The following is a 15,000-nucleotide window of genomic DNA, read 5'->3' as shown; positions in this document are numbered from 1 at the left end:
GCTGCTCTTAAAGGGACAGTAGCTTAAAGGGACAGTAGCTGCTCTGTATTGCTGTTGTGCTGAAGGAGTTTGGCTCATAAGCACATTTAATGACTTCCGGCGGCCATACACACGCCCTGAGCGCCCCCATCTGGCCAGACCCGGCACTGCACATCTGCACTCTACACTTTAACTGCATTTTATTCTCTTTTAATAACTAATATGCACACTACCTCTATGACTTTATTAATTATAATGAATATTTGCATTTTCTACACATCAGCGTTTGAGTGAATCGCAACACTTTCATATTAATAAGCACAGATTATTACAGCTGGACAAGAAGTTCACGTTTATAGTAAATGCAGGCCTACTGAACTAAAAACACAATATATATAAAATCTATATTTTAAAGGATCATTTGTACTCTTATAAAGTCACTAAACGTGACATTGATATAAAAAACTGAAAGATTTCAATACCATAAAAACACAAAGTGTGATTTTTAAACGGAGGGAGTGTTTGCTTTCAGATGATGATGGGGAAACTCCACACACATCATATCTGATCCTAATATCTGCAGAAATGTTATTAATAAAGGCATAAACACAGAAGCAGAAGCGCCTTCAGAGTCATCGGAGAGTGCAGAAACACTTCCTTACTGACGAACAGAATGCACAAACCAGGACCTGAAGGAGAACAGTGTGTGTGGAGTTTTCCAGCAGGTGGGGCATTGGAGTGTGTGAGGTTCATGCATTCTGTCTGATTCATATGTGTGTGTGTGTGTGTGTATGTGTGTGTGTGTGTGTGTGTGTGTGTGTGTTCAGAGAGGAAGAATGCAGCTCATGTCGGATCTTGCTCGTCTCACAGTGAGTCTTGAAGGAAACACCTGTGTGTTCAAGCCGTCACACACACACACACACACACACACACACACACACACACACACACACACACACACACACACAGTCTGGTGCGCTATCCTTCTGGGGACTCACCATAGGCGTAATGGTTTTTATACCGTACAAACCGTATTTTCTATCCCCTTACACTGCCCCTAAACCTACCCATCACACTCACACACACACACACACACACACACTCACACACACACACACACACACACACACACTGCACCTGCCCCTAAACCTAACCCTCACAGGAGACATTCTGCATTTTTACATTTTCATAAAAACTCATTCTGAATGATTTATAAGCTTTTGTGCCCGTGGGGACCTCAATTTAGGACACGAGTCCCCAGGCTAGAAAAACATGTACACACACACACACACACACACACACACACACACACACACACACACACACACACACACACACACACACACACACACACACACACACACACACACACACACACACACACCCAATCCAGACACCCAGTTTGCTGCTCAGCTCCAGTGCTTCTGTTGTTTATCTGATGGAGAGCTGTGTTAAACTGATCCTCATGGTTAGCCTGAGTTAGCAGAGCCAGAGCCAGTTAATGAGTGACTCCATGAGCTCCACTGAGTCTGAGCTGCACACGCCTGACACAGCTCATGAATCAGGGAATCGTGTGTGTGTGTGTGTGTGTGTGTGTGTGTGTGTGTGTGTGTGTGTGTGTGTGTGTGTGTGTGTTTCCACGCGTGTGTGCACGTCGGAGCCTGTCTGTGCTTTAAACACATCATCCCTGGACCTGCCAGACCAGTTAATCCAGTTCTGTGAGGAGAGGAAGAGGATCTGAGATAATGAGCGGGAGGTGTGTGTCACACACACTTATGAACAGTGAGGTATTGTTTTACGTTTGAAAAACATGTTCCATCGCCCTCACTATATAATGTCATTTAGACACAACCGTCACAATCACTCCACAACACTCCACAACACTCCACACACTCCACACACTCCACAACACTCCACACACTCCACACACTCCACACACTCCACAACACTCCACACACTCCACACACTCCACAACACTCCACAACACTCCACACACTCCACACACTCCACAACACTCCACACACTCCACAACACTCCACACACTCCACAACACTCCACACACTCCACAACACTCCACACACTCCACAACACTCCACACACTCCACACACTCCACAACACTCCACACACTCCACAACACTCCACAACACTCCACACACTCCACACACTCCACAACACTCCACACACTCCACACACTCCACAACACTCCACAACACTCCACACACTCCACAACACTCCACACACTCCACACACTCCACAACACTCCACAACACTCCACACACTCCACACACTCCACAACACTCCACACACTCCACACACTCCACAACACTCCACACACTCCACAACACTCCACACACTCCACACACTCCACAACACTCCACACACTCCACACACCACACACTCCACAACACTCCACACACTCCACACACTCCACAACACTCCACACACTCCACACACTCCACAACACTCCACACACTCCACAACACTCCACACACTCCACACACTCCACAACACTCCACACACTCCACACACCACACACTCCACAACACTCCACACACTCCACAACACTCCACAACACTCCACACACTCCACAACACTCCACACACTCCACACACTCCACACACTCCACAACACTCCACACACTCCACAACGCTCCACACACTCCACACACTCCACAACACTCCACACACTCCACAACACTCCACACACTCCACACACTCCACACACTCCACACACTCCACACACTCCACAACACTCCACACACTCCACACACTCCACACACTCCACACACTCCACACACTCCACACACTCCACACACTCCACACACTCCACACACTCCACAACACTCCACAACACTCCACACACTCCACAACACTCCACACACTCCACAACACTCCACACACTCCACAACACTCCAAACACTCCACAACACTCCACACACTCCACAACACTCCACACACTCCACACACTCCACACACTCCACAACACTCCACACACTCCACACACTCCACAACACTCCACACACTCCACAACACTCCAAACACTCCACAACACTCCACACACTCCACAACACTCCAAACACTCCACAACACTCCACACACTCCACAACACTCCACACACTCCACACACTCCACACACTCCACACTCTCCACAACACTCCACACACTCCACAACACTCCACACACTCCACAACACTCCAAACACTCCACAACACTCCACACACTCCACAACACTCCACACACTCCACACACTCCACAACACTCCACACACTCCACAACACTCCAAACACTCCACACACTCCACAACACTCCACACACTCCACACACTCCACACACTCCAAACACTCCACAACACTCCACACACTCCACAACACTCCACACACTCCACACACTCCACAACACTCCACACACTCCACACACTCCACAACACTCCACACACTCCACAACACTCCACACACTCCACAACACTCCACACACTCCACACACTCCACAACACTCCACACACTCCACAACACTCCACAACACTCCACACACTCCACACTCTCCACAACACTCCACACACTCCACAACACTCCACACACTCCACACACTCCACAACACTCCACAACACTCCACAACACTCCACAACACTCCACAACACTCCACACACTCCACACACTCCACAACACTCCACAACACTCCACAACACTCCACAACACTCCACACACTCCACACTCTCCACAACACTCCACACACTCCACAACACTCCACACACTCCACAACACTCCAAACACTCCACAACACTCCACACACTCCACAACACTCCACACACTCCACACACTCCACACACTCCACACACTCCACACACTCCACACACTCCACAACACTCCACACACTCCACACACTCCACAACACTCCACACACTCCACACACTCCACAACACTCCACAACACTCCACACACTCCACACACTCCACAACACTCCACACACTCTACAACACTCCACACACTCCACAACACTCCACACACTCCACAACACTCCACACACTCCACAACACTCCACACACTCCACACACTCCACAACACTCCACACACTCCACAACACTCCACACACTCCACAACACGGAATTAAAAACACACGGAAACAACATGTGACTCAAACTAAACTAAGAAGATGTAAATGCAAATGTTGATTATATATGAATATATATATATATATTTAACTTTATTGCATAATATAAACAAATATGTCAGTATTTTGAGAGCGCAGGGCGATTATTCGCAGTGCTTCATGGGAGTGGGTGGAGCTATTTTGGAACCTGTTGCTTTTTCCGACTCTCTGATTGGTGGAATGTTCTGTAAAGTATCATGGGTAATGTACTAACATCCGCTCACAGTACGTCCATCTTTAAAGATTTATCCTGATGGGAAAAATGAATGTTGTTTTTACTTACAGAACCCAACTGTGGCACTCTGTTGCTATGCAGTTGCTAGGGTGTTCTGGGTTGTTGCCAGGGTGTTGCTATGCAGATGCCAGGGTTGCTAGTGTGTTCTGGGTTTTCTAATTGGTTGCCGCTTGTCAGGTGTTGCTAAGGTGTTCTGGGTGGTTACCAGGGTGTTGCTATGCAGTTGTTAAAATGTTCTGGGTAGTTGCCAGCGGAGCCCATTGCGATGTTGCTGCTAAGGTGTTCTGTGTGGTTACCAGTGTGTTGCTATGCAGCTGCTAGTGTGTTCTGGGTTGTTGCCAGGGTGTTGCTATGCAGATGCCAGGGTTTGCTAGTGTTTTCTGGCTTTTCTAATTAGTTGTCGCTTGCCAGGTGTTACTATGGTGTTCTGGGTGGTTACCAGGGTGTTGCTATGCAGTTGTTAAAATGTTCTGGGTGGTTGCCAGCGGAGCCCATTGCGATGTTGTTGCTAAGGTGTTCTTGGTGGTTGCCAGGGTGTTGCTATGCAGCTGCTAGGGTGTTCTGGGTGGTTGCTAGGGTGTTACTATGCAGATGCCAGGGTTGCTAGGGTTTTCTGGGGTGTTGCTATGAGGTTCATAACATGTTCTAATTGGTTGCCCCTTGCCAGGTGTTGCTAGGGTGTTCTGGGTGGTTACCAGGGTGTTGCTATGCGGTTGTTAAAATGTTCTGGGTGGTTGCCAGCGGAGCCCATTGCTATGTTGTTGTCAAGGTGTTCTTGTTGGTTGCCAGGGTGTTGCTATGCAGATGCCAGGGTTCTAATTGGTTGCCCCGTGCCAGGTGTTTCTAGGGTGTTCTGGGTGGTTGCCAGCCCATTGCTATGTTGTTGCCAAGGTGTTCTGGGTGGTTGCCAGGGTGTTACTATGCTGTTGCTAGTATGTTCTGGAAAAGTGCTAAGTTGTTTTTACCCAATGTTTGTCCTAGAATGAACATTTCACATATGATTTTTCAATAAGAGTAATTTCTGTCAGCAGGATGATATATGATCAACATGTACTTGTGGGAAAAGAGAAGACATATCCGACTACGGTTGAAATATGCAACAGACCACAGATACTCTACATGTGATGCACTTTAATTTTTCATCAAATATAAAAGTGTGCAAATATAAAACTGTGCAAACACTACGAATAACAGAGAAATACCTTTGAGTAGAAAAGAGGAAATGACGAGGCAGCTTTAATTAATGACAGAAGGAGGTTAGTTTACAGACGCAGGCGCTGATCCAGAGTTCTCCAGCAGTTTAAACACACAGCGATGAACAGCTCAGCTCCAGACAGTGGAGGCTAATGGAGTCCCGCCCCTTGGCATTGGGTTAGCGCAGCGATGAGAGATAAAGTGGTCTCAGGAATGAACATGAGTCGGCCCCCCACACCTGTGATCCCCCCGAGGGCCCGTTCCCAGGATCCTCTATAAACGCACAGATCTGTCTGACTGAACCATTTAATTACATAATTGGCCTTACAACATTGCCCTTTCTCTTCAAATTATAGCCAAGATCTGAAGTGCAATATATACTGTGAGCTTATTCTAAATATGCTACAAAAGACATTTCTACAATACAATATTGGGGTTGGAGAAAGCATTGCTTGCAAAACAATAAAACGGACACATGATAACAATGACAGGAAGTGGAAGTACAGGATCTATCTACAGGAGCGCTATATACACACACACAACGCATTTCCAATTACAAAATAACTCTATTATTAAAGGGTTAGTTCACTCAAAAATGAACATTAGCCCATGATTTACTACACTAGGTGTGTATGACTTTCTTCTTTCAGACGAATATAATCTGAGTTATATTACAAAAGTCCAGGCTAATCCAAGCTTTATTATAGCAGTAATAGTTGCTCTGTTTTTGAAGTCCATAAAAAGTGCATCTGTGCGTCATATAACTGCTCCAGCGGCTCTGGGGTGTTAATAAAGGCCTTCTGAAGCGAATCAACACGTTTGTGTAAGAAAAATATCCATATTTAAAACTTTATCAAGTAAACTTTCGGCCTCCGCCTTCCCTGTTCAATGTATGGAGAAAGTGTTGAAAGGCGGATGGAAAGACTAACGCTCAGCTCCGCTCGTCATGACGACACACACACATCTGGAGTTTCACTTTCAACATTCAACACTTTTACACAGAAGGCGGAGGCCGAAAGTTTACTTGATAAAGTTTTAAATATGGATATTTTTCTTACACAAACGCATCAATTCGCTTCAGAAGGCCTTTATTAACACCCCAGAGCCGCTGGAGCAGTTATATGACGCACAGATGCACTTCAAAAACAGAGCAACTATTATAATGCTTGGATTAGCCTGCACTTTTGTAATATAACTCGTCTGAAAGAAGAATGTCACACACACCTAGTGTAGTAAATCATGGGCTAATGTTCATTTTTGGGTGAACTGTCCCTTTAAGAAGGAAAGCCAACAAGAGAACAAACCCTGGAGAAAATACCTTATAATGAGTAGTTACAATATGTACATTAAGTCCCTGTTTGAGAGCATCGGTCAGTCTTTATAGAGTCGTAGCTCAACAAGGGGCCGATTCACACAGCGAGTCTCCGGGCCCCAGTGTGCCATCAGTGTTCTTGCGGCTGGTGAGTTTCAGAATGACCACCTTCCTCTCGACTCTCGTCGGGGTGAGAGGATTCGGGCTCTCTGGCTCTGATTCGGACGTGTAGTCAAAGGAGCGCTCTGTGGCGGGCGGCGGGGACCGTGGCGCGGCGTCGGCCCCGCGCTCCAGCAGGACGCAGATGGCATCTTTGCAGCCGCCCCGCACGGCCAGATGGAGCGGGGTGAAGCCGGTCCGGTCCTGGGCATTGGCGGCGCCAGGGAAGCTCTGCAGGAGCTCCTTCAGGACGTCGCAGTGCCCGTTCTCGGCCGCCAGGTGGCACGGCGTGCGGAGGGCGAGGTCAGTGCCCGCGGGGTCCGCCCCCTCCGCCAGCAGCATCTTCACCGTGGGCAGGTGGCCCTTCTGGGATGCCAGGTGCAGGGCGGAGCATCCGGAGGCCGTGCGGCCGTGGAGATCCGCGCCGTGCTTCACGAGCAGCCTGGATGTGCTGGTGTGGCCGGTTTCCGCCGCCACGTGAAGCGGACTGTGGAGGCCGTCCGAGGTCAGGTGCAGGTCAGCGCCCAGCTCCACCAGGATCCGTGCCACCCGGTACTGCCCCCTCTGAGACGCCAGGTGGAGCGGAGTGCGCCCGTCCGACGTCTGCCCATCCACGTCCGCTCCAGCCTGCTTCACCAGCAGCTTCACAATCCCCAAATGCCCTTTCCAGGCCGCCAGGTGTAGGGCGGTCCAGTCGTCTTTACCCCTGACCTGGACATCGGCTCCGCGGCTCAGCAGGACCCGCAGCACGTTCTCCTGCCCGTGGTGGCACGCGATGTGGGTCGGCGTGCGCCCCTGCGCGTCCGTCTCGTTGATGGAGGCGGAGCGGTCCAGGAGCAACCGCGTCAGCGCCTCGTCCCCGTTCTGAGCGGCGAAGTGTAGAGCCGTATACTGGTCCTCATCCTTGGCGTTGACGTTTGTCGTCTTGCGGCTCAGGAGGATCTCGGACACTCCCTTCAGTCGCTTTTCGGCGGCCAGGTGGAGGGGCGTGGCTCCAAGAGCATTGGGCAAATTAGGGTTGCAGTTGCTAAGCAGCAGAAACTTTACTGCTTCCTCATTGGCCAGACTCACGGCGAAGTGGAGCAGGTTACAGCCGCCCTCCAACAGCAAGTCAACATCCTGAGGCTGGAGGATCTTCATCAGCTTAGCGATGTCCTCGGTGCGGATGGCTTCACAAAGCTTCTTCTTCTGGAACTCGCTGGACTCTGGAGAACCGAGAGCAATAATGAGTGAGAAAGAGGCACACGGATTAGACATTTAGGTATGGAAGGATATCGCGGACAATTTTCAAAAGACTCGCTGCAATTGCGTTTTCAATTTGTGGACGCATAAAATGTGACATTTGAGCATTGCAAATCGCGCATTGCTGTTTACATTTTCGTTTACGTGAACGCACCCAAATTTCAGTTTTTGAGGGCGTGGCCTATTTTCAGACTACACCAGTAAACCCCGCCCTCAAGCCTGATTGACAGTTGACTGTGTTAGACATCGGATATGCAAGTGCAAAGGGGATTTTGATTCCATTTGAGTTTTGTGCAGGTTCTGGCAGGACACGGGGGAAATTAAATAGCAAATAGGTGATTTTCCATTGCTATTCCAAAATGGCAGAGTCATCACTTGTAAGACATTGGCAGAGGTGGACAGTTACTAAGCACATTTACTTGAGGACTGTACTTAAGTACACTTTTTGAGTATCTGTACTTTCCTTGAGTAGTATTTTTTCTGGAAACTTATGACTTTTACTTCACTACTTTTGAAAGACAAATATCGTACTTTTTACTCCATTACATTTCTATCAAGGCCCTTATTTGATCAGCAATCACTCTTGTAGGATCACATGAAGTTCAATGATTTCCAAGTACTTTTTGAACACCAATCAATTGATGGCAAAATATAAGGCAGCAGTTTCCAGACGCAGTGCAAACACAAACACAATCATACTGAGAAAATAAAATTCAGAAGAGCAGACGTGGAGAAGTCTGAAAGTGCACAGAAAGCTGCCTCTCAGACACAAGAACACAAGAACTGAAGTTTAGTCTATTGAATCTACTCAAATCTTATTATAGTCAATTAAAACTAGACTAAAATTAAAACAATTCAGATGCCTAAAATGTTCTAGTCAAAAGACTAGAAACTAAATCAAAATTTGCTGTCAAAATGAACACTGGTATGAAGTATGATTGGTCAAATGATTTTTATAGATTCACCCGCCAAGCCGCCATAGCCTTGAGGATAGAGCGCTAACACATAGCTAACGCTCCACAATGATGTTAGTTAGCATGCAAAAGCGTAGTTGGGCTAATAATGTTAACTGAAGTCCTTTCAGAAATGTTTTTTACATAATCCTGTCAAATAAACACAATGTAGAAACCTTTCTTTTCTAGTATGATTTTGACTTTGATAAGAGCTTTGTAACTTTTAAACAAGTATTTAAATGAGTTCTGCTAGCATGTCAGATGGAGCATGACTGTCTTAAACCACCATGATGGAACAGCGCATTCATACAACAATAATAAAATAATGCGTTTACTTTTACTTTTGATACTTAAGTACTTCTAAAAGCAAGTGCTTCTGTACTTTTACTTAAAGGGTTAGTTCACCCAAAAATGTAAATTGTGTGATTAATGACTGAGCCTCATGTGGTTGGACACCCGTCAGACCTCCGTTCATCTTCAGACACAAATGAAGATATTTTAGTGTAAATCTGATGCTCTGAAAGGCCTCCATTGGCTCAACTTTACACTCTCAAGACCCTTAAAAGACACTAAAGACTAAAGTTAAAGTCCATCTCACTACAGCGGCTCTACAATAACTTTATGAAGACGAGAATAGTTTCTGTGCGCAAAAAAACCCTAAATAACGACTTATATAGTGATGACGATTTCAAAACACGGCATCATGAAGCTTCGAAGCGTTATGAATCAGTGAGTCGAATCATGATTCGGATCGCGTGTCAAACCGCCAAACTGCTGAAATCACGTGCCTTTGGCGATTCAAACTGCTGATTCGACTCACTGATTCATAACGCTTCGAAGCTTCATGATGCATTGTTTTGAAATCGGTCATCATGATTTAAGTCGTTATTTAGGTTTTTTTTGCGCACAGAAACTATTCTGGTCTTCATAAAGTTATTGTAGAGCCGCTGTAGTGAAATGGACTTTGTAACTTTAGTCTTTAGTGTCTTTTAAGGGTCTTGAGAGTGTAAAGTTGAGCCAATGGAGGCCTTTCAGAGCATCAGATTTACACTAAAATATCTTCATTTGTGTCTGAAGATGAACGGAGGTCTGACGGGTGTCCAACCACATGAGGCTCAGTCATTAATCACACAATTTACAGTTTTGGGTGAACTAACCCTTTAAGTAAAAATCTATCTTTACAACTTTCACTTGTAATGGAGTAATATTTAACCAAAAGTACTTTTACTTTTACTCAAGTAATGGAGTTGTGTACTTTGTCCACCTCTGGACATTGGAAATGCAATTGCAAACAGACTTTGCTTTTCCACTTAAATTTGGCAGTCGTTGTGCGTTCACGTAAACGAAAATGCAAACGGCAATGCGTGATTTGCAATTGCGTTTGGATTATGTCACATTTTATGCGCCCACAAATTGAAAACGCAATTGCAAATACAATTTGCAATTCCTTTTGAATATTGTCCGCGATATCCTTCCATATTTAGGATTGGCAGATTCATCAGTTGTTGTCTGAATCTCTAATCTCGTACCGTTCACAGCGTTTTCCTTCTCAAAGGACAGTGTGATGGAGCCCTGCGATGAGAAGGCCGAGTCCACCGAGGAGATGCCGGACAGTCTCTTGCTGGTGTTGTCTTTGCTCTCGAGCGATTCCTCCTTGACGTCGCTGAAGCTGCGGGAGAAGCCGGAGTCGATCTGACTCAGAAGCTCAGAGAGGCTGCAGTCTTTCTCAGGTAACATGGCCGACTTCGGCCTCACTGGCTTCTGGTTGCTCGTCTGCACGGGAAGAAAAGCAGGGAGTGTTGTATAAATCTGATCAACCATAAAGATTAGCAACAGCGTGTTCACTGAATAAACAAACGAGTCACAGAATGAAAACATTTCAAAGATGTAGAATTTTGAGAAATGACGGATAGTGCGTTCTTCCTAAAATAAACAGTTTTATCCGCTCTCCCAGAACATGACAAAAGGGTTCTGGTGAAGCAATGCGGTTTGGTGGCATTTCTCTGTCGCTGATGAAAGACTGTCATCTTGGTGAAACATTTGCACTATGTACTTAGACTAAAACAAACAAATACCAAAGAGTTGCCTAATAACTGAGGGCAGGAAGTTTGAGCAGCATCACGGAGGTCAGAGACTCGTCACACACACCTGAAGAAGAGCTGATATTACCTGCTCGCTGGAGGCTGGGGCCGGGCCGAGGGAACACTCGCCGTCTGAAGAGATGGACGCTCTGGACTCATCGTGAGGTTTGGTGCACAGATCCTCGGCTTCTGAAGTGATCTCTGGAGGAGAAAGCCAACCATGTTAGACACACACACATACACACACACACACTACATCACTAGAAGTGTTGTGCTGCCCCTTCACACACACATGAGCTTCCCATTCTCAATCCGTAGGGTTTAATATGCAGCTCTAACAGCTTCAGCTCTTCTTTCCTCAAGGTTTAGGAGTGTGTTTATGGGGATTCTTCATTTGTGATGTTGGACGAGAAGGCCTGGCTCTCAGTCTCCGCTCTAATTCATCCCAAAGCTGTTCTATCGGGTTGAGGTCAGGACTCCAGTTCCTCCACCAAACTCCTCATCCATGTCTTTATGGAGACGCTTTGAGCACTGGAGCAGTCATGCTGGGACAGGAAGGGGCCGTCCACAAACTGGGCCCACAAAGTTGGGAGCATGAAATTGTCCAAAATGTCTTGGTGAAGCATTAAGAGTTCCTTTCACTGGAACTAACCCCTGAAAAACAGCCCCACCCCATAATCCCCCCTCCACCAAACTTTACACTTGGCACAATGCTGTCAGTCAAGTCCCGTTCTCCTGGCGACCGCCAAACCCAGACTCGTCCATGGGATTGTCAGACGGAGAAGCGTGATTGGTCACTCAGAGAACACGTCTCCACTGCTCTAGAGTCCAGTGGCGGCGCGCTTTACCCCACTGCATCCCACGCTTTGCATTGCACTAAGGCTTGCATGAGCTGCTTGGCCATGGAAACCCATTCCATGAAGCTCTACACACTGTTCTTGAGCTCATCTGAAGGACACAGAAGTTTGGAGATCTGGAGCTCTTGATTCTGCAGAAAGTTGGCCACATCTGTGACCCTCAGCATGCGCTGACCCCGCTCTGTGACCCTCAGTATGCGCTGACCCCGCTCTGTGACCCTCAGCATGTGCTGACCCCGCTCTGTGACCCTCAGCATGTGCTGACCCCGCTCTGTGACCCTCAGCATGCGCTGATCCCGCTCTGTGACCCTCAGTATGCGCTGACCCCGCTCTGTGACCCTCAGCATGCGCTGACCCCGCTCTGTGACCCTCAGCATGTGCTGACCCCGCTCTGTGACCCTCAGCATGAGCTGACCCCGCTCTGTGACCCTCAGTATGCGCTGACCCCGCTCTGTGACCCTCAGTATGCGCTGACCCCGCTCTGTGACCCTCAGTATGCGCTGACCCCGCTCTGTGACCCTCAGCATGTGCTGACCCCGCTCTGTGACCCTCAGCATGCGCTGACCCCGCTCTGTGACCCTCAGCATGAGCTGACCCCGCTCTGTGACCCTCAGCATGCGCTGATCCCGCTCTGTGACCCTCAGTATGCGCTGACCCCGCTCTGTGACCCTCAGCATGCGCTGACCCCGCTCTGTGACCCTCAGTATGCGCTGACCCCGCTCTGTGACCCTCAGTATGCGCTGACCCCGCTCTGTGACCCTCAGCATGTGCTGACCCCGCTCTGTGACCCTCAGCATGCGCTGACCCCGCTCTGTGACCCTCAGCATGTGCTGACCCCGCTCTGTGACCCTCAGCATGCGCTGACCCCGCTCTGTGACCCTCAGTATGCGCTGACCCCGCTCTGTGACCCTCAGCATGCGCTGACCCCGCTCTGTGACCCTCAGTATGCGCTGACCCCGCTCTGTGACCCTCAGCATGTGCTGACCCCGCTCTGTGACCCTCAGCATGTGCTGACCCCGCTCTGTGACCCTCAGCATGTGCTGACCCCGCTCTGTGACCCTCAGCATGTGCTGACCCCGCTCTGTGACCCTCAGCATGTGCTGACCCCGCTCTGTGACCCTCAGCATGTGCTGACCCCGCTCTGTGACCCTCAGCATGTGGTGACCCCGCTCTGTGACCCTCAGTATGCGCTGACCCCGCTCTGTGACCCTCAGCATGCGCTGACCCCGCTCTGTGACCCTCAGTATGCGCTGACCCCGCTCTGTGACCCTCAGCATGCGCTGACCCCGCTCTGTGACCCTCAGCATGCGCTGACCCCGCTCTTTGTGGCTGAGTTGCTGTTGTCCCCAATGGCTTCCACTTTGTTATAATCCCAGTAACAGTTGAGTGTGGAATGTTTAGTAGTGAGGAAATGTCCTGAATGGACTGGTTGCACAGGAATGGCCCAGTGGTGTGTTCTGGTTGTGGTGCGGCTCTGGCTCCTGATGGTGTGAGAAAGCGAGAGACGCTCACCTTGGAAACTGGGTCTGGCTTCAGGAGAATGAGTCCAGCACTTCTGCATGAGGGACAGGAAGCCGGAGCAGGCCTGAGGACGACTGCGGGGAACAGCGCTGAGATCGGGACGCACGCCCTTCACCACCTTCACCATTATGTGCAGGATATTATTCTCTCCTAACACAGAGCAGATCAACAACATCACAACCGTTAGAGTCGTTCCATTACATCGAGGAAATCACAGCAAAGTCAACGGGAAAAGAAATAAGAAGCTTTTTTATTCTCATTTCTGACAGATCAGATTTCTTTTGTTTTACTCATAATGATGATTCCCTTCCATTAAAGGGTTAGTTCCCCCAAAACTGTAAATTGTGTGATTAATGACTGAGCCTCATGTGGTTGGACACCCGTCAGACCTCCGTTCATCTTCAGACACAAATGAAGATATTTTAGTGTAAATCTGATGCTCTGAAAGGCCTCCATTGGCTCAACTTTACACTCTCAAGACCCTTAAAAGACACTAAAGACTAAAGTTACAAAGTCCATCTCACTACAGCGGCTCTACAATAACTTTATGAAGACGAGAATAGTTTCTGTGCGCAAAAAAACCCTAAATAACGACTTATATAGTGATGACGATTTCAAAACACGGAATCATGAAGCTTCGAAGCGTTATGAATCAGTGAGTCGATTCATGATTCGGATTGCGTGTCAAACCGGCAAACTGCTGAAATTTGGCGACTCAAACTGCTGAATTGACTCACTGATTCATAACGCTCCAAACTGCTGAATCAACTCACTGATTCATAACGCTTCAAACTGCTGAATCGACTCACTGATTCATAACGCTCCAAACTGCTGAATCAACTCACTGATTCATAACGCTTCAAACTGCTGAATCGACTCACTGATTCATAACGCTCCGAAGCTTCATGAAGCCGTGTTTTGAAATCGTCATCATTATATAAGTCGTTATTTAGGGTTTTTTTGCGCACAAAAACTATTCTCGTCTTCATAAAGTTATTGTAGAGCCGCTGTAGTGAGATGGACTTTGTAACTTTAGTCTTTAGTGTCTTTTAAGGGTCTTGAGAGTGTAAAGAGTGTTTTTTAAATTAAAATAATCATAAACTAAAGGCAAAACAACAAATCCCACAGTGATGTTTAAGTACTACAATTTAAATACGGATTTTTTTTTTTTGGATCACTTTTACTCGGGACATGCTAGCTGGCAACATAGGATTCCATTCATTATGCTAAGCTAAGCTAACGGCGACCCTGCCAAACTAAAACAATGCATGCACTGAGACAAAAAAGCATTTGCCGCATATCTAAATGTAGGAAAGATGTT

At 47.7% G+C, this 15,000-nt stretch overlaps 1 protein-coding gene across 2 annotated transcripts in view; it reads right to left on the bottom strand.

Annotated features, from left to right (window-relative positions):
* Positions 1-5,473: 5,473 nt before the first annotated feature.
* Positions 5,474-15,000, bottom strand: part of ripk4 (receptor-interacting serine-threonine kinase 4) — a 28,106-nt gene continuing 18,579 nt past the window's right edge. Inside the window, exons 5-9 of one of the 2 annotated variants that reach the window (XM_079804680.1) lie at positions 13,671-13,829; positions 11,390-11,502; positions 10,750-10,993; positions 6,710-8,230; positions 5,474-6,303 (exon numbers count right to left, since the gene is read on the bottom strand). In XM_079804680.1, the coding sequence (XP_079660806.1) occupies positions 6,948-8,230; positions 10,750-10,993; positions 11,390-11,502; positions 13,671-13,829 (1,799 nt within the window). In that variant the 3' untranslated portion in view covers positions 5,474-6,303; positions 6,710-6,947. The remainder of the gene's footprint in view (positions 6,304-6,709; positions 8,231-10,749; positions 10,994-11,389; positions 11,503-13,670; positions 13,830-15,000) is intronic. The other variant, XM_079804679.1, reaches the window with a different exon arrangement.

Source organism: Gobio gobio, assembly GCF_949357685.1.
Source record: "Gobio gobio genome assembly, chromosome: 22".
Classification (NCBI taxonomy): Eukaryota; Metazoa; Chordata; class Actinopteri; order Cypriniformes; family Gobionidae; genus Gobio; species Gobio gobio.
The sequence above is the reverse complement of the archived record's forward strand: the minus strand, read 5'-3'. Positions and strand labels throughout refer to the sequence as shown.